General features: G+C 40.6%; 1 protein-coding gene across 1 annotated transcript in view; it reads left to right on the forward strand.

The window, feature by feature from the left end:
* The first annotated feature begins 937 nt into the window (after positions 1–937).
* Positions 938–21,759, forward strand: part of lmo4b (LIM domain only 4b) — a 34,238-nt gene continuing 13,416 nt past the window's right edge. The window contains exons 1-2 of the mRNA XM_031785439.1: positions 938–1,707; positions 5,617–5,857. Of these exons, the coding sequence (XP_031641299.1) occupies positions 5,622–5,857 (236 nt within the window). The 5' untranslated portion in view covers positions 938–1,707; positions 5,617–5,621. The remainder of the gene's footprint in view (positions 1,708–5,616; positions 5,858–21,759) is intronic.

The following is a 21,759-nucleotide window of genomic DNA, read 5'->3' on the forward strand; positions in this document are numbered from 1 at the left end:
CCAACTTGACACAACTGTGCGAATCATTGGAGTCAACATGGGCCAGCATCCATGTGGAACACTTGTGACATCTTGTAGTCCATGCCCCGATGAATTGTGGCTGTTCTGAGGGCAAAAGTGTTGCAACTGAATAATAGGAAGGTGTTCCTAATGTTTTGTACACTCAGTGTTAGTAACAGAAGGACACACCAATGTGCTATAAATATATAATAATGAAATAACACTCTGGGTTTATACCATACAACACATATGTTACTAGAAAAAAAGAAAAGCCACATGGTAATATCAGTATTAATAACAACAGAAACATCAATTTATTGTATTTTGTCAATTGTAAAGAGTGCAGCTACTTTCATTGACAGATGATGGCGCTGTTCTCCCTGTTACAAAAGTGTACAAAACATAAACTATGGGTAGAATTAAACTTGTTTCGTGAGATATTAAGAAGAAGGCACAATCTGTAATTTTAACAAGCCGAACTCTTTACATTTTTTGGGGTTTTATTTGTAAAAGATAAGGGGTAGGGCTGGGGTTTATGTAGGTCTAACCACTCTCTACTGACAGTCCATGAAGATCGACACAAAACTAACAAGGCATTGAAGTTATATTCCTTAATAATTACATTTAACGCCCTTAAAAGAGCACTATGTAACCCCATGCTATTACACTGGTGTTACTGGTGTGATTACTGTACTACACATGTATTAGAGCAACTTATTTTAAAGTATAACCAAGCAGACAAGAATGTTGTGAGTAATGTTTTGCGTAAGGATCCAATATTTGTGCGTAATGACTTTGCGTGGGGAGATGTTGCTGTTCTTTTTGGACAATTTTTTTAGGAGGTTGTTAATTTCCTAAACACAACGTGTCATACACAGGGGCCTACTGTGAAACTGTTTGGGGCGCCATTAGGGACAGTAGTACCGCAACCGTTCTCAGTACAAAGATGAGTTTCTCTCCTTCGACCCGCGGCGTAGCCTACAAGACGAGTATATCTCATTCAGCTGCATTTTTCTTCCTTTACTTGGTGTCCAAGTTAACTACGTTCTTCTGATTGGGTGGATTTGTTATTCCGCTTGAATGGACCGCGTGTAGATTGGCTGTAGAGAGGTTTACGTCATCCAACTAGAGGAGGTTTACTTGGGATTTTCGTTCTGTCACTGTCAAATGTAGAGCAGGCGACCATTGGGGACAAGGTAGCGTTGAACAGAAGAGAGAGAGAGAGATAGAGAGATAGAGAGGACAGTAGTCGCGTATTGCCGCAACATTTTCTTGTGCGTGCATCATTATAAACTTAGTGCCAGACAGGTCTTCTGTATTAATTATTGCATGTGTAGAGCAGATCATCCAGCGTTGGACTGGCATCTGGTTACGAAAGAAACGGGACGGCACCAGTGGAAATACTATCTGAAAACTCCATTAGCCTTGCTTCGTTCGTTTTACAATTGCCAGCAGTCACAGTCACAGCAGCCTATTTCCGAGGACGCGAATCGCGATCACAGGGACCGCTGGAGAAGTCTCACGTTTTATCGTTTGATTTATAGACTGGTCACTGTAATTTACGCATTAGCCTAGTTTTCTGGACTCCTTGTACATTTTTTTTCTTTGGTCCAAAGTAGTCCATGCAAGCCTAGTTGCTATACCATTTTTTAAAGAAACCTACGTGACAGACAGATTCAATCATTACTCTCAAAAGGGACAAACGAGGTGGGTGTTTTATTATTGTTAATATGGATCTGAATGTGTCGCATCATGGCACTTTAACGTGATTTATTACAATGTCTGTTATACGTAACAATAATGAAGGTTTAGGTCCAATTGGGTGTGAAAGGTTCCACAAAAAAAAATAGAATACTATACTTTTATTGTTCGTCTTTGCGTATGATTTTTTACATCTTATATATATACCGGTCATATATAACATATAACTCGTATATGTTAATATTCTATTAATTAACCTAACCTCTATAACGTACTGTCAATATTTTATTGTATATTTGTAAATATAGAGAGTCTGCGTTCAAATAAGGGAATTGGTCAAAGTAACCCATGCAATGTTCTTTACGTTCTATTTTCTCGACACGGGCACAGGCAATACATATAACACCTTCTTTTCAGTGTTCTACTGTAGTCTGCTGTAGTGTATTCCATTGACTTTTAAACTTTCCATTAAAACGCAACCATCAGATTGCCAGAACGGGAATGGGGGTTGTTTAGCCTTGGGCTGCAGCCGGTCTGGGTTGCCTGATCTGTTTTGTATTTCTCCCCGACTCCATCTCACTGCCTTCTAAATTGCCTGTCCGTGTAATTACTTGAGTTAGCCCATTTAAGTTAAAAGCTTTACCCCCTCAAATGTCCTCTCTTCCCCAACCCGGAATGAAACTTGACATGGCCCATCTTATTTATCCAGGGAGTCACTTTCGGGCCAGCTTTTTTGATTCATCTCCTTTTAGATTTAATCAGCACTAAGGTATAGCTTGTCCCTAAGAGCCTCTGCTAATGGGGTTAGTGAATGCTTTTCTCAGTGCAGCGTTTTCTCCCCCTTCCCTTCTCCTCTAATTACCTTTCAACAAAGATTTGTCTCAGCTAGCCATGAAGTCTGCCCTGCATGCTGAAAATTGGGAAAGGATTAGAATTAAAATATATTAGTTTCAGATCAGTTTGAACAAAAAGTGTGTTGCATTGCGTAAATAGATGATCACAAATAGGATAGTAGTCTATGTAATACGTTAATCCACAGTAGCCCGTGATATCAGTAGATTTGAGTTCCTCTTTAAAGGTGACACATGCTAAACATTGATAGGTTCCGTCCCCCTGCAAAGTCTCATACAACTTTTATGGTTTTTGAATTAATAGCACTCCTGTGTTCACCCAGTCTTCCCTCCGTTAGAAACAAGCTGATGCAGACCACCTTTTTTCCCCCCTTCTGCCATCTATAGAAAGACAACATTGACAGGTGTGCAGAACAGCGTGGTATAGAGTAATGTTCTGTTCTAAAGTCATTAAGAGCCCAACAAAAGGCAGGGCCCCCGTGCAGCTCGGCTCTAATTGTTCTTCTGCCTCTTGGTGTTATCAGTGAACACACATTCTTCACATCACACCGCAACCACAGAATGGATGGAGTAAAAACAGCATTTAGATGAGAGGAGAGAGACAGTGTGTGTATGTGTGTATGTGGGGAGATATATATATATATAGAGAGAGAGAGAGAGAGAGAGAGATAGAGACAAGAGAGAGAGTCAGAAAGATCAAGTGCAGATTTAGTACACTAAATGAGTTGTAGCCCTTCTCCTCGAAGAAGGGACGGAGGAGTTCTACTGTTGTTTATAAATACAATTATTACAGTCTGCAGTCCTTTTACAGCTTTGCGAATACTTCATCTGACTATAACAGGCTAATAACTTATGGATGCCACATTGGGAAGATTTTTGACATTGACAGTTTGTCTGGAATAGCACTCTGTAGGTATAGGTCTATATGGTCTGTTAGTTGTTTGTACTACAGACGACCTACAGACAAACAGTCAACATAAAGCTTTTACAGTCTACAGACAACATTACCGATGCTATCGGACCCAAACTGGAGCTTTTTTTCCCCACAAACAACCGACAGACACTACAGACACGGTCTGTCTCAGACTAGAGCTTTTTCAGACTGCCTGGGTTGCCTCGTTGGTGAGGATGAGGTGTGGTTTACATGTGGCTGGTCACGTGACCCCGAGAAAACAGCGTAATTGAACACTACTTTAATTACCTTGTTACAACACTGGCCTCTCTGTCGACCAGGAATTCAAATGTAGGCTAATTGAAAATTCAGTTGGTTCAACTTCACATGTATAGGCCTATTTTCGTAGCTTGGCTGCCAAAATGCTGCTTTGGACCAAAAATGAAGTCGTGACTGTGTTGTAAATTGGCCATTATAAAACTTTTGCGAGAAGTATATTTAAAATAAATGTAAGTCTTATCTCAATAATAAGCACACTTTTGTTTGAAATGTAAAATTAATGTAGAATGTAGAATACTTGTAGTTTCAATATGAGCTGCTATAAACCACAATGTTCCAATATGAGCTGCTATAAACCACAATGTTCCAATATGAGCTGCTATAAACCACAATGTTCCAATATGAGCTGCTATAAACCACAATGTTCCAATATGAGCTGCTATAAACCACAATGTTCCAATATGAGCTGCTATAAACCACAATGTTCCAATATGAGCTGCCATAAACCACAATGTTCCAATATGAGCTGCTATAAACCACAATGTTCCAATATGAGCTGCTATAAACCACAATGTTCCAATATGAGCTGCTATAAACCACAATGTTCCAATATGAGCTGCTATAAACCACAATGTTCCAATATGAGCTGCCATAAACCACAATGTTCCAATATGAGCTGCTATAAACCACAATGTTCCAATATGAGCTGCTATAAACCACAATGTTCCAATATGAGCTGCTATAAACCACAATGTTCCAATATGAGCTGCTATAAACCACAATTTTTCAATATGAGCTGCCATAAACCACAATGTTCCAATATGAGCTGCTATAAACCACAATGTTCCAATATGAGCTGCTATAAACCACAATTTTTCAATATGAGCTGCCATAAACCACAATGTTCCAATATGAGCTGCTATAAACCACAATGTTCCAATATGAGCTGCTATAAACCACAATGTTCCAATATGAGCTGCTATAAACCACAATGTTCCAATATGAGCTGCTATAAACCACAATGTTTCAATGTGAGCTGCCATAAACCACAATGTGCACTGTGTCAGACAACAATATTTTAGTTAACGATCCATGAAAACACCATCTGAAACATCTGAGTGCTGCCTTACAGGTTGTAGAAAAGTGAATTCCTGCACACAACAAGATATAACCTATAACCTCTGCAATGTTTATTGTTTTGTTGTTTCGGTCAGCAACCTTTTTCTTGTCTTAATATGTTTCAGGTGTCACCACCTGTCAGTCACCACCTGTCAGTCACCACTTGTCAGTCACCACCTGTTAGTCACCACATGTCAGTCACCACCTGTCAGTCACCACCTGTTAGTCACCACCTGTTAGTCACCACCTGTCAGTCACCAACTGTCAGTCACCACCTGTCAGTCACCACCTGTCAGTCACCACCTGTCAGTCACCACCTGTTAGTCACCACCTGTTAGTCACCACCTGTCAGTCACCAACTGTCAGTCACCACCTGTCAGTCACCACCTGTTAGTCACCACCTGTCAGTCACCACCTGTTAGTCACCACCTGTTAGTCACCACCTGTCAGTCACCAACTGTCAGTCACCACCTGTCAGTCACCACCTGTTAGTCACCACCTGTTAGTCACCACCTGTCAGTCACCACCCGTCAGTCACCACCTGTTAGTCACCACCTGTTAGTCACCACCTATCAGTCACCAACTGTTAGTCACCACCTGTCAGTCACCACCAGTCTCATAACAACCTTCTTAATCTCTTGTGTTTTTTTCTTCATAACCAGGAACAATGCTTCAAAATCAATACTAGCAGGAATCCTTATCGTTTCTGTATTTCTTAACCAGTGACCAATACTGATATCAACATGTTTGTGTCTCTTGTTATTTCTTCACTAGGGACCATGGTGAATCCTGGAGGTAGCAGCCAGCCCCCTCCGGTGGGAGCAGGGTCCCTGTCCTGGAAGAGGTGTGCGGGCTGCGGGGGGAAGATCGCTGACCGCTTCCTTCTCTATACCATGGACAGCTACTGGCACAGCCGATGCCTTAAGTGCTCCTGCTGCCAGGCCCAGCTGGGGGAGATAGGCACCTCCTGTTACACCAAGAGCGGCATGATCCTCTGCAGAAACGACTACATCAGGTGAGACTGGCGGGTTAAGGTCGGTGGGGCCTGCTGGGAATGTGTGAGTTTGTGTTAACATCGGTTGAGGGCTCGGGCGCAGGTGGCTGTGTGTGTGTGTGTGTGTTTTTGTTGTTGCGTTTGTGAATTGTGCAGATCACCCTTCAGCGAGGGTACATACAGGTAACATGTGTGGGTGTTTGTGTGTGTGTTTTTGTTGTTGCTTGTGTGAATTGTGCAGATCACCCTTCAGCGAGGGTACATACAGGTAACATGTGTGGGTGTTTGTGTGTGTGTTTTTGTTGTTGCGTGTGTGTATTGTGCAGATCACCATTCAGCGAGGGTACATACAGGTAACGTGTGGGTGTTTGTGTGTTTCTGTCTGTTTGCGTGTGTGTATTGTGCGGTACAGATCTGCCCTCAAGCAAGTGTACAGATACCGTAACATACTGTATATAATGATCTATTCTGGAATGACAACTTGTATCGATGGATCTATGTCCCACATTCATTTCCTGACCAGAAATGTTACTGTCAAGAAAAATAAAGGTGACACCCTGGTTTAAATGGAACGCCCTGGTTTAAAGGGGACGCCCTGGTTTAAAGGGGACGCCTTGGTTTAAATGGGATGCCCTGGTTTAAAGGGGACGCCTTGGTTTAAATGGGACGCCCTGGTTTAAATGGGACGCCTTGGTTTAAATGGGACGCCTTGGTTTAAACGGGTCGCCTTGGTTTAAATGGGACGCCTTGGTTTAAATGGAACGCCCTGGTTTAAAGGGGATGCCTTGGTTTAAAGGGTACGCCCTGATTTAAATGGGACGCCTTGGTTTAAAGGGGACGCCCTGGTTTAAAGGGGATGTCCTGGTTTAAAGGGGATGTCCTGGTTTAAAGGGGATGCCTTGGTTTAAAGGGTACGCCCTGATTTAAATGGGACGCCTTGGTTTAAATGGAACGCCCTGGTTTAAAGGGGATGCCTTGGTTTAAATGGGATTCCTTGGTTTAAAGGGGATGCCTTGGTTTAAATGGGACTCCTTGGTTTAAAGGAGATGTCCTGGTTTAAATGGGATGCCCTGGTTTAAATGGGACTCCTTGGTTTAAAGGGGACGCCTTGGTTTAAAGGGGACGCCTTGGTTTAAATGGGACGCCTTGGTTTAAATGGGACTCCTTGGTTTAAAGGGGACGCCTTGGTTTAAATGGGACTCCTTGGTTTAAAGGGGACGCCTTGGTTTAAATGGAACGCCCTGGTTTAAAGGGGATGTCCTGGTTTAAAGGGGATGTCCTGATTTAAAGGGGATGCCTTGGTTTAAAGGGTACGCCCTGATTTAAATGGGACGCCTTGGTTTAAATGGAACGCCCTGGTTTAAAGGGGATGCCTTGGTTTAAATGGGACTCCTTGGTTTAAAGGGGATGCCTTGGTTTAAATGGGACTCCTTGGTTTAAAGGAGATGTCCTGGTTTAAATGGGACTCCTTGGTTTAAAGGGGACGCCTTGGTTTAAAGGGGACGCCTTGGTTTAAATGGGACGCCTTGGTTTAAATGGGACTCCTTGGTTTAAAGGGGACGCCTTGGTTTAAATGGGACTCCTTGGTTTAAAGGGGACGCCTTGGTTTAAATGGAACGCCCTGGTTTAAAGGGGATGTCCTGGTTTAAAGGGGATGTCCTGGTTTAAAGGGGATGCCTTGGTTTAAAGGGTACGCCCTGATTTAAATGGGACGCCTTGGTTTAAATGGAACGCCCTGGTTTAAAGGGGATGCCTTGGTTTAAATGGGACTCCTTGGTTTAAATGGGATGCCCTGGTTTAAATGGGACTCCTTGGTTTAAAGGGGACGCCTTGGTTTAAAGGGGACGCCTTGGTTTAAATGGGACGCCTTGGTTTAAATGGGACTCCTTGGTTTAAATGGGACTCCTTGGTTTAAAGGGGACGCCTTGGTTTAAATGGGACTCCTTGGTTTAAAGGGGACGCCTTGGTTTAAATGGGACTCCTTGGTTTAAAGGGGACGCCTTGGTTTAAATGGAACGCCCTGGTTTAAAGGGGACGCCCTGGTTTAAATGGGACGCCTTGATTTAAATGGGACGCCCTGGTTTAAAGGGGACGCCCTGGTTTAAAGGGGATGCCTTGGTTTAAATGGAACGCCCTGGTTTAAATGGAACGCCTTGGTTTCTGGGACAATAGAAAAGAAAGGAGAACATTTTTGTTGCTAGTTAGGAAAAGTACACCTAATGTATTCTTCTATCGAGATGTAGAATGAATTAAGTCATGGATATGAAATGAAGGAGTTGTTGACATATGTTACAGGCTATATAACGATGTATGGAAGCATGGGAATGTATTTTCCATTCAGAATATGGAGAACACGTGTCTCAAATTCACCCGACGTCGGGCCTTGTTTAAAAGTCTCTCCTCGTTGAATTCTCTCCGTACTATTCTTAAAAAGAGGTCAAACTGACTGCTGGCATGTTGACAGAGAACAAGACGAAAAACAGTCTTTTTCTAATAGAACATCTGCACGTCTGTTTGTTCGTCGTGCCATTTTTCATCAAGCAGCAAAAGGTGGGAGCCTGGCTAAGGGCTGTTCCCCAGGGTTTGTATTTGCTTTATGAGATGCTTGGAGAGACTATACAGGACAGGCACCTTTTAGCACTGGGGGAATTTAAAAGGGTTTCTCATCCTGTTTGGCAAGTTTGTGTATCAGAAAAGAGATAATTTAATTAACAAAGAGGGTCTTTTTAAATATTTATATAAAGTGTGTGGAACACTTAACCAGCTAGCGCTTGATGACGGCAGGCGGTCTCATTCTGCTAATGCGGAATCGCCTGATTTGACAGCCTGATCGTTCAACAATTTGACCTTGCGAAGACGAGCCAAACCACTCAGTGGGTAGAGACACAGTGTAATGCAAGGATCAGGAGAACACTTTTCATAATAGACCACAATATAATAACAAGAGTTGATTAAGTAGATTTTTCTTAGCAAATACTTTTAGCTTTAGACTGTGTCACACCACTTAACAAAAACAAAAATATATATATATATATATATTACAGACTATTGCCAAACAGTAAACATAGTTTGTTATTTATTTTTATTTTTATAAATATTTATTATATGAAGAGGTATTTTCTGATATTGTTTGTCTTACAGAAATGGACAGTTAAATGTGCAAGCATTTTGTTTTGCAGTGATCATATATGCCTATAATCTGAACGCTCTGTACTGTGCTGTGCTGTACTGTGCTGTACTGTACTGTACTGCACTGCTAGTAATTGAGTTAATACTCAGTGACATGCTGCTGCTACGTACCAACACAGGCAGGCAGATACAAACACTATACACACTATAGACCATACTATACACGTACTGTATTACACTGTACTATACACTGTACTATAAAACACCATACTATACCCATACTATATTACACTGTACTATAAAACACCATACTATACCCATACTATATTATACTGTACTATAATACACCATACTATAAAACACCATACTATAATACACTGTACTATAATACACTACTATAATACAGTACTATAATACACCATACTATAAACACCATACTATACCCATACTATATTACACTGTACTATAAAACACCATACTATACCCATACTATAATACACCATACTATAAACACCATACTATACCCATACTATATTACACTGTACTATAAAACACCATACTATACCCATACTATATTACACTGTACTATAAAACACCATACTATACCCATACTATATTACACTGTACTATAAAACACCATACTATACCCATACTATATTACACTGTACTATAAAACACCATACTATACCCATACTATATTACACTGTACTATAAAACACCATACTAAACCCATACTATATTACACTGTACTATACACTGTACTATAAAACACCATACTATAATACACTGTACTATAATACACTGTACTATAATACACTGTACTATACACTGTACTATAATACACTATACTATAATACACTGTACTATACACTGTACTATAAAACACCATACTATAATACACTGTACTATAATACACTGTACTATAATACACTGTACTATAATACACTGTACTATAAAACACCATACTATAATACACTGTACTATAATACACTGTACTATACACTGTACTATAATACACTGTACTATACACTGTACTATAAAACACCATACTATAATACACTGTACTATAATACACTATACTATACACTGTACTATAAAACACCATACTGTACACCATACTATAATACACTGTACTATAATACACTGTACTATACACTGTACTATACACTGTACTATAATACACTGTACTATAAAACACCATACTATAATACACTGTACTATAATACACTGTACTATACACTGTACTATAATACACTGTACTATACACTGTACTATAAAACACCATACTGTACACCATACTATAATACACTGTACTATAATACACTGTACTATAATACACTGTACTATACACTGTACTATACACTATACTATAATACACTGTACTATACACTATACTATAAAACACCATACTATAATACACTGTACTATAATACACTATACTATACACTGTACTATAAAACACCATACTGTACACCATACTATAATACACTGTACTATAATACACTGTACTATACACTGTACTATACACTATACTATAATACACTGTACTATACACTATACTATAATACACCATACTATAATACACTGTACTATAATACACTGTACTATAATACACTATACTATAATACACTATACTATACATTGTACTATACACTGTACTTTACACTATACTATTATACACCGTACCATACACCATACTATAATACACCATACACTGTACTAAACACCGTACTGTAATATGCTATAATACACTACTATACACGGTACTATAATACACCGTACTATATTACACTATACTATAATACATTGTACTATAATACACCACTCTGCACCTTAAGGAGAAGTTTCTATGTACTATATACACTGTACTAATATACATCATACTATACACCATAGTATAATACACCATATTATACACCATAATATAATACACTGTATTATAATAGACCATACTGTAATAAATCAAATCAAATTTGTTTGGTCACATACACATGGTTAGCAGATGTAAATGCGAGTGTAGCGAAATGCTTGTGCTTCTAGTTCCGACGGTGCATCAATATCTAATAACAAGTAATCTAACAATTTCACAACAACTACCTTATACACACAAGTGTAAAGGAATGAATAAGAATATGTACATATAAATATATGGATGAGCGATGGCCGAACGGCATAGGCAAGATGCAGTAGACGGAATAGAATACAGTATATACATATGAGATGAGTAATGTAGGGTATGTAAACAAGATGCAGTAGATGGTATAGGGTACAGTATATACATATGAGATGAGTAATGTAGGGTATGTAAACAAGATGCAGTAGATGGTATAGGGTACAGTATATACATATGAGATGAGTAATATAGGGTATGTAAACAAGATGTAGTAGATGGTATAGGGTACAGTATATACATATGAGATGAGTAATGTAGGGTATGTAAACAAGATGCAGTAGATGGTATAGGGTACAGTATATACATATGAGATGAGTAATGTAGGGTATGTAAACAAGATGCAGTAGATGGTATAGGGTACAGTATATACATATGAGATGAGTAATGTAGGGTATGTAAACAAGATGTAGTAGATGGTATAGGGTACAGTATATACATATGAGATGAGTAATGTAGGGTATGTAAACAAGATGTAGTAGATGGTATAGGGTACAGTATATACATATGAGATGAGTAATGTAGGGTATGTAAACAAGATGTAGTAGATGGTATAGGGTACAGTATATACATATGAGATGAGTAATATAGGGTATGTAAACAAGATGCAGTAGATGGTATAGGGTACAGTAATACATATGAGATGAGTAATGTAGGGTATGTAAACAAGATGCAGTAGATGGTATAGGGTACAGTATATACATATGAGATGAGTAATATAGGGTATGTAAACAAGATGCAGTAGATGGTATAGGGTACAGTATATACATATGAGATGAGTAATGTAGGGTATGTAAACAAGATGCAGTAGATGGTATAGGGTACAGTATATACATATGAGATGAGTAATGTAGGGTATGTAAACAAGATGCAGTAGATGGTATAGAGTACAGTATATACATATGAGATGAGTAATGTAGGGTATGTAAACAAGATGCAGTAGATGGTATAGGGTACAGTATATACATATGAGATGAGTAATATAGGGTATGTAAACAAGATGCAGTAGATGGTATAGGGTACAGTATATACATATGAGATGAGTAATGTAGGGTATGTAAACAAGATGCAGTAGATGGTATAGGGTACAGTATATACATATGAGATGAGTAATGTAGGGTATGTAAACAAGATGCAGTAGATGGTATAGGGTACAGTATATACATATGAGATGAGTAATATAGGGTATGTAAACAAGATGCAGTAGATGGTATAGGGTACAGTATATACATATGAGATGAGTAATGTAGGGTATGTAAACAAGATGCAGTAGATGGTATAGGGTACAGTATATACATATGAGATGAGTAATGTAGGGTATGTAAACAAGATGCAGTAGACGGAATAGAATACAGTATATACATATGAGATGAGTAATGTAGGGTATGTAAACAAGATGCAGTAGATGGTATAGGGTACAGTATATACATATGAGATGAGTAATGTAGGGTATGTAAACATTATATAAAGTGGCATTGTTTAAAGAGACTAGTAATACATTTAAAACATCCAATTTTTAATTATCAAAGTGGCCAGAGATTTGAGTCAGTATGTTGGCAGCAGCCACTCAATGTCAGTGGTGGCTGTTTAACAGTCTGATGGCCTTGAGATAGAAGCTGTTTTTCAGTCTCTCGGTCCCAGCTTTGATGCACCTGTACTGACCTCGCCTTCTGGATGATAGCGGGGTGAACAGGCAGTGGCTCAGGTGGTTGTTGTCCTTGATGATCTTTTTGGCCTTCCTGTGGCATCGGGTGGTGTAGGTGTCCTGGAGAGCAGGTAATACACCTTACTATACACCATACTGTAATACACCATACTGTAATACACCGTACTATACACCATACTATAATACACCATACTGTAATACACCGTACTATACACCATACTATAATACACCATACTATAATACACCATACTGTAATACACCGTACTATACACCATACTATAATACACCATACTATAATACACCATACTATAATACACCATACTATAATACACCATACTATAATACACCATAGTATAATACACCATACTATAATACACTACTATAATACACCATTCTATTGTACACCATACTGTAATACACCGTACTATACACCATACTATAATACACTACTATAATACACCATACTATAATACAGCATACTATAATACACCATACTATAATATACCATACTATAATACACCATTCTATTGTACACCATACTGTAATACACCGTACTATACACCATACTATAATACACTACTATAATACACCATACTATAATACACTATACTATAATACACCATAATATACTATAATACACTACTATAATACACCATACTATAATACACCATACTATAATACACCATACTATAATACACCATACTATAATACACTACTATAATACACCATACTATAATAGACCATACTATAATACACCATACTATAATACACTACTATAATACACCATACTATAATAGACCATACTATAATACACCATACTATAATACACTACTATAATACACCATACTATAATAGACCATACTATAATACACCATACTATAATACACCATACTATAATAGACCATACTATAATACACCATACTATAATACACCATACTATAATACACTACTATAATACACCATACTATAATAGACCATACTATAATACACTATACTATAATACATCATACTATAATACATCATACTATAATACACTATACTATAATACACCATACTATAATACACTACTATAATACATCATACTATAATACACCATACTATAATACACTATACTATAATACACCATACTATAATACACCATACTATAATACACCATACTATACACCATACTATAATACACTATACTATAATACACCATACTATAATACACTACTATAATACATCATACTATAATACACCATACTATAATACACTATACTATAATACACCATACTATAATACACCATACTATAATACACCATACTATACACCATACTATAATACACTACTATAATACACCATACTATAATACACTACTATAATACATCATACTATAATACACCATACTATAATACACTATACTATAATACACCATACTATAATACACTACTATAATACACCATACTATAATACACTACTATAATACACCATACTGTAATACACTGTATTGTAATACACATACTATACACTGTACTATAGACCGTACTTTACACCATGCTATAATGTACCCTACTATACACTGCACGGCTCTATAATACACCGTACATTAATGCACCACACTATAGACTATACTATATTACACCCTACTATAATAGACCATACTATACACCATGCTATGCACTGTACTATAATACACAATACTGTATACTGTACTATACACCGTACTATACACCATACTAGAATCCAACAAACTTTAATCCACCATACGGTACACCTTCCTATACACCGTAAAATACACTGTACTATAATACACTTTACTATGCACCATATTATAACACACTATAATACACCATACTGTAATACACTGTACTATAGTACACCATACGGCAGGCAGGCTAGTGGTTAGAGCGTTAGACTAGTAACCAAAAGGTCTCCGAGCTGACAAGGTAAAAATCTGTCGTTCTGCCCCCTGAACAAGGCAGTTAACCCACTGTTCCTAGGCCGTCAATGAAACTAAGAATTTGTTCTTAACTGACTTGCCTAGTTAAATAAATAAAAAGTACTGTAATACACTGTACTATACACCATTCTATAATACACCATACTATAATACACCATTCTATAATACACCATACTATAATACACTACTATAATACACCATGCTATAATACACCATACTATAATACACCATACTATAATACACCATTCTATAATACACCATACTATAATACACTACTATAATACACCATACTATAATACACCATAATATAATACACCATACTATAATACACCATTCTATAATACACCATACTATAATACACCATAATATAATACACCATACTATAATACACCATACTATACACCATACTATAATACACCATACTATAATACACTACTATAATACACCATACTATAATACACCATACTATAATACACTACTATAATACACCATACTATAATACACTACTATAATACACCATACTATAATACACTACTATAATACACCATACTATAATACACCATACTATAATACACTACTATAATACACCATACTATAATACACTACTATAATACACCATACTATAATACACCATACTATAATACACCATACTATAATACACCATACTATACACCATACTATAATACACCATACTATAATACACTACTATAATACACCATACTATAATACACCATACTGTAATACACCATACTATAATACACTACTATAATACACCATACTATAATACACCATATTTTAATACACCTTTCTATACACCGTAAACAGACCTCCAGGGATGATGAGGGCCTGTGTCTCTCCTCTCCCCACCCAGCTCCTCATCAACAAGGATCAAGTCAATGGGTCACTCCATTCATAATGGCACTACAACATAATTTAAATAGAGAGGAAGGGATGGATGGAAAAGAGGACACACTTTGCCACTTGTAATGTAATGAGAGCTAGGTGGTAGAGGGGAGAGGAGCTGAAACACAGGCTACTTCCCAAACAGCACTCTATTCCCTTTATAGTGCACTACTTTTGACCAGAGCACTATAAAGGGAATAGGGTGCCATTGGGACAGATCCCTGCCTGTCTTTGCACTAGACTAGCCTGTGAGATAAGGAAAGGAAAGCAGGTTAGAAAAAAACATCTGACAGTAAGTCCACACAATTAAAGTCTTTAATTAGAGTCCCCCTTCATTTAGCTTTAGTCCTGATGGGTTTTATCTAATGAGATCTGCTCTCAGTCTCCTCTCCTCTCCTCTCCTCTCCTCTCCTCTCCTCTCCTCTCCTCTCCTCTCCTCTCCTCTCCTCTCCTCTCCTCTCCTCTCCTCTCCTCTCCTCTCCTCTCCTCTCCTCTCCTCTCCTCTCCTCTCCTCTCCTCTCCTCTCCTCTCCTATTCTCTTCTCTTCTCTTCTCTTCCTCTCCTCTTCCTCCTCTCCCTCCTCCCCTCTCCCTCCTCTCCATCCTCTCTCCTCCCTCCTCCCCTCTCCCTCCTCTCCATCCTCTCTACTCCCTCCTCTCCCTCCTCTCTACTCCCTCCTCTCCACTCCCTCCCTCCCCTCCCTCCTCTCTACTCCCTCCTCTCTACTCCCTCCTCTCTACTCCCTCCTCTCTACTCCCTCCTCTCCCTTCTCCCTCTCTCTCCTCTCCTTCCTCCCTCCTCTCTACTTCCAATGACGTGTCCACACATCTAACAAACAAAACATTTAATTAACCAAATTGGCTTTTGAGAGAGTGAGAGAGAGATGGAGAGAGAGAAAGGGGTAGAACGAAAGAGAGAGAGAAAAGGGGGGATTATTGTGAAGGCCAGTTTTTCTCTGGGTCTCATCTTGTAATGGATTATTAAATTGCTCTTGCAGTATAAATAATGGAGTTACATCTCTTACTTGTATTAATAAAGCTGATGTGAAAACCGCTCCACATTGATCGTGACGCATGAGTGAAAATGCATCACATTACTTCTAATGGGAGACGTGCCTGACCTGAGATGATACCCATCCACCATCCATCACACAGGAAGACACACCACAAACACTGTGTATAGGGCCAAACGCTGTCACTCTGTAGGGCTGTCAGGGTACATTGCTATTTGCAACCTATCCCCTGTATAGTGCACTACTTATGGCCAGGGCCCATGACACCCTATTCCCCTCAAACTCAACTGTGGACCTCCAAGACAGTTCCAATGCACTTTTTATTAAATTTTTAAACATTGTTCCCCCTCTAATCAGGGACTGATTTAGATCTGGGATACCAGGTGTGTGCAATTAATTATCAGGTAGAACAGAACACCATCAGGTTCCGGAACTCGTAAGGTAAGAGTTGAATACCCATGCCCTATTCTCTATGTAGTACACTACATTACCCATAGACCTCTTCTCTCCCATAGGGCTCTGGTCAAAAGTAGTGCTGTGTATATATAGGGAATAAGGTACCTTTTAGGTACCCGTGTGTCTCTGTCTGTGTAAAAGAACCCTCCCAATACAGCTTTCACTAGCTTTACTTAACTGTTGTGTTTAAATCAGAGGTGCTATTATTTGTGTGGGTTGGTTTGAGTGAAGAGAGAGAGAAATAATTAATTTATCTAGCGTAGCAATCATGTCGGCTGGATTTGGACGTAAAATGAACACTGTCCCTTTAATTGAATAGAGACAAGGTAATTAAATGGCACTTTTCTAGTAGAATGTGCTGCTAGGTAAATGTAATAGTTGGTTCTTTAATATCACTTTGAAGTCTGCAGCACTATGACAGCAACAGGAACATGTGAAGTATTAGGAAAAGGGAAAGAACTGGGATTTCAGAAATTAATTAAATCGCAATTTAGGCAAAACGTTTATCTTGATTTGTCATAACAGAATTAATTCAAGGCCTTCAATTCACCAGGGGCCAGATCTGTTACTCTAAATTAACCAAGTGTAATTGGCTGATCCCCCCCCCCCCCACCCCCGTCACCACCTCCCTCCTCTCCCCTACCTCCCCTCTCCTCCCTCCTCCCCTCTCCTCTCAACACCTCCCTCCTCCACATCCTCTCTCACTCTAATACAGCTCTTGTCATTATGTAAAGCCCTGTTTTAAGTATCAATATGGCCTTAGTGCTTTTAAGGTGCTTTGGCTGACGATGTAGAGAGAGGCATTTTTAATGGACGATGACGCGGAAATCATTGTTGTGTCTGTAATTTCACCACCGCTTCAAAAAGCCTCAGCGAGCGGCGGAACGAGGCGCTGCATTTGCCAGACATCCTAACAACACAACAAGCTGCGATGCTATATTTCAAATCACCTGGCACACTCAGTCAGAGCTGAAATCCGGTTGTCTCTCGTAGACAGACAGTAGACAGCATCAAATTATATTTTAATGAAAGACATAGGGTATCTTGTAGTGTCTCTTATTCAGATCACTTGCATGGGAGGGGAACAGGGAGGGGTACACAAACAAAATCACCACGTAGCGCCCCCCCCCATGTAGCGCCCCCCCATGTTGGTTGACAAAACCATCCTCCCATGTCATGTGATTGATTGTTCAGGCAAAGTGCTTGAAAAACAACAAAGGAACCCATTGAAAACCTCTGAACCTCTGATTTGGAGGGAAATTAACTGAAAACCAGTCATGTTGCTAAAGAGTCCCCCTTAATTATACTGACCTGGGGCTTCCTCATCCCCTTCTCTCCCCCTGTCCTCTCCCCTCACCCCCTTCTCTCCCCCTGTCCTCTCCCCTCATCCCCTTCTCTCCCCCTGTCCTCTCCCCTCACCCCCTTCTCTCCCCCTGTCCTCTCCCTCATCCCCTTCTCTCCCCCTGCCCTCTTCCGTCATCCCCTTCTCTCCCGTCATCCCTCATCTCTCCCCTCACCCCCTTCTCTCCCCCTGTCCTCTCCCCTCATCCCCTTCTCTCCCCCTGTCCTCTCCCCTCACCCCTTCTCTCCCCCTGTCCTCTCCCCTCATCCCCTTCTCTCCCCCTGTCCTCTCCCATCATCCCCTTCTCTCCCCCCTGTCCTCTCCCGTCATCCCCTCATCTCAACCTGTCCTCTCCCATCATCCCCTTCTCTCCCCCTGCCCTCTTCTGTCATCCCCTTCTCTCCCGTCATCCCCTCATCTCTCCCTCACCCCCTTCTCTCCCCCTGTCCTCTCCCCTCATCCCCTTCTCTCCCCCTGTCCTCTCCCCTCACCCCTTCTCTCCCCCTGTCCTCTCCCCTCATCCCTTCTCTCCCCCTGTCCTCTCCCATCATCCCCTTCTCTCCCCCTGTCCTCTCCCGTCATCCCCTTCTCTCCCCCTGTCCCTCTCCCGTCATCCCCTTCTCTCCCCCTGTCCTCTCCCATCATCCCCTTCTCTCCCCTGTCCTCTCCCGTCATCCCCTTCTCTCCCCCTGTCCTCTCCCGTCATCCCCTCATCTCAACCTGTCCTCTCCCGTCATCCCCTCATCTCAACCTGTCCTCTCCCGTCATCCCCTCATCTCAACCTGTCCTCTCCCGTCATCCCCTCATCTCAACCTGTCCTCTCCCGTCATCCCCTTCTCTCCCCCTGTCCTCTCCCGTCATCCCCTCATCTCCCCCTGTCCTCTCCCGTCATCCCCTCATCTCAACCTGTCCTCTCCCGTCATCCCCTCATCTCAACCTGTCCTCTCCCGTCATCCCCTTCTCTCCCCCTGTCCTCTCCCCTCATCCCCTTCTCTCCCCCTGTCCTCTCCCGTCATCCCCTTCTCTCCCCCTGTCCTCTCCCCTCATCCCCTTCTCTCCCCCTGTCCTCTCCCGTCATCCCCTCATCTCAACCTGTCCTCTCCCGTCATCCCCTTCTCTCCCGTCATCCCCTCATCTCTCCCCTCACCCCCTTCTCTCCCCCTGTCCTCTCCCCTCATCCCCTCATCTCAACCTGTCCTCTCCCGTCATCCCCTCATCTCAACCTGTCCTCTCCCCTCATCTCAACCTGTCCTCTCCCCTCATCTCAACCTGTCCTCTCCCCTCATCCCCTCATCTCAACCTGTCCTCTCCCGTCATCCCCTCATCTCAACCTGTCCTCTCCCCTCATCTCAACCTGTCCTCTCCCGTCATCCCCTCATCTCCTCTATAACCTCCACCCAAATACAGCAGCTCAATGGAAACCAGAGACCATTAGAGTCCAAGTCTAGGCTGATATCAACTTCATTGAGCAGCCCTTTAAATCAAATACTATCAACAGCGATCCCTGCCTGATGATTAACCCAGTTATGTATAGAGACCCAGCGATGGGGAGACGAAATGAAAAGGAAGACTGGATGGAGGGCAGAAATGTCTTTATTTCCTTTGTTTAAGACATGAACACTGGCTAAATGTTGTTATACTGGGATATATATAGATGAGAAGAGATGTGCTGCAGTACACAGTGTTTTTCTATGTGTTCAGGGTCAGAGTGAATGAGAGGTGGTAGTGTCAAACAAGCTGTTAACACACAGTATTTGCACACAGCTGTAGAAACAAACAGAACTAACTGTAATTTTCATGACTGATGCATTCCTGTTTCTATCTCACCGGGTGTTTGTGGACCACCTCTGCACTTTTCTTACATCCAATCAAATATGACCATTTTCTATAACTTGGGAGTGTTTTATGTGTTGTGTATGGTTTTGACAACAGCACTTCCTGTTGGTGAAATGTCTCCCTGTAAGATTTACAGTATCCCACGTTTAAATTTTTTTTTTTTAATGTGTTTTGTCTATACATATATACATATATACATATATACACAAACCTAATGACTTACGTCTGGAATTGAACAGCGTAGATAATATAAGAGATAACATTGTGATGCTTTTCTGTGGTGTTAAAACAAAGACATCTCCTCTTCCCACACACACACACACACACACACACACACACACACACACACACACACACACACACACACACACACACACACTATGTGTACCCCAGCTAAGGCCCTGAAATGGCGGCAGTGTTGTCACAACAGTCGTCCAGCTAATTCCTTTTTTGAAATGGAGTTTTGATTGAGCCCTTTCAATCGATGCCAAGACAAAATGTGTTTCTTCAGCTTCCTATTGAAAGCCATTTTAGTGGTTCCCTTTCCAATGAAGTCTCTGTCACTCTATGTCAATACATTTAACAACACCAGTCAGTCAGAGAGGGGACAACTGAACCAGGTTTGTGACCAGGCTATCTCTCCTACAGTACTTGGTGTCATTTGTCCACTATTTAATTCATTTGTTTAATAGGTACAGACTCCTACAAGAATATTGCTCAGAATATGCCTAATGAATAACACCATTCATCTCATTTAATTTTAGAATCATTTTAGGAGTTCAAGAATAAACGATCACAAATATATTCCTCATCTGCGATTTAGGTTGAACATCTTAATCTTCGGATCCACATACACAAATGTTAACCACTTTCTCTATCCCTCTCTCTATCCCTCTCTCTCTCTATCCCCCCCCCCTCCTCCCCCCCCCCCCTCTCTCTCTCTCCTGAGCATGTCAGATGCTGTGGTCTTATTTGATTGCATAAGTGCAGTGATAGAGCAAACACCCGGTGAGATATGATGACAAATGGGGCCAGATCCCAGTAAATTACTTTCTGCTCAAATCGAAATTTCATTCAGTTTGTTGCTCGGCGAGATGAAGTAATCTAAATTGTGGACTCAGAAGGCAGATAGAAGGGAAGTTGGAGCAAGCATTTCATTATCAAGAGAGGGAGAGAGAGATGAGAAGAGAGAGAGAGAAGGAGCAAGAGAGAGAGAGAGAGAAGGAGCAAGAGAGGGAGAGGGAGAGAGACAGACAGACAGAGAGAGAGGGAGAAAGGGAGAAAGAGAGAGAGAGAGAGAGGAGCAAGAGAGAGAGAGAGAGAGAGGAGCGAGAGAGAGAGAGAGAGAGGGAGAGGGAGAGGGAAAGAGAGTGACAGACAGGGAGAGAGAGAGAGAGAGAGAGAGAGAGAGAGAGGTTAGGGACGAAAGAGATGAGCAGAAGCAAATCCAAAGTGTTGACACTATGATTG

The sequence above is a fragment of the Oncorhynchus kisutch genome, linkage group LG13 (assembly GCF_002021735.2).
Source record: "Oncorhynchus kisutch isolate 150728-3 linkage group LG13, Okis_V2, whole genome shotgun sequence".
Taxonomy (NCBI): Eukaryota; Metazoa; Chordata; class Actinopteri; order Salmoniformes; family Salmonidae; genus Oncorhynchus; species Oncorhynchus kisutch.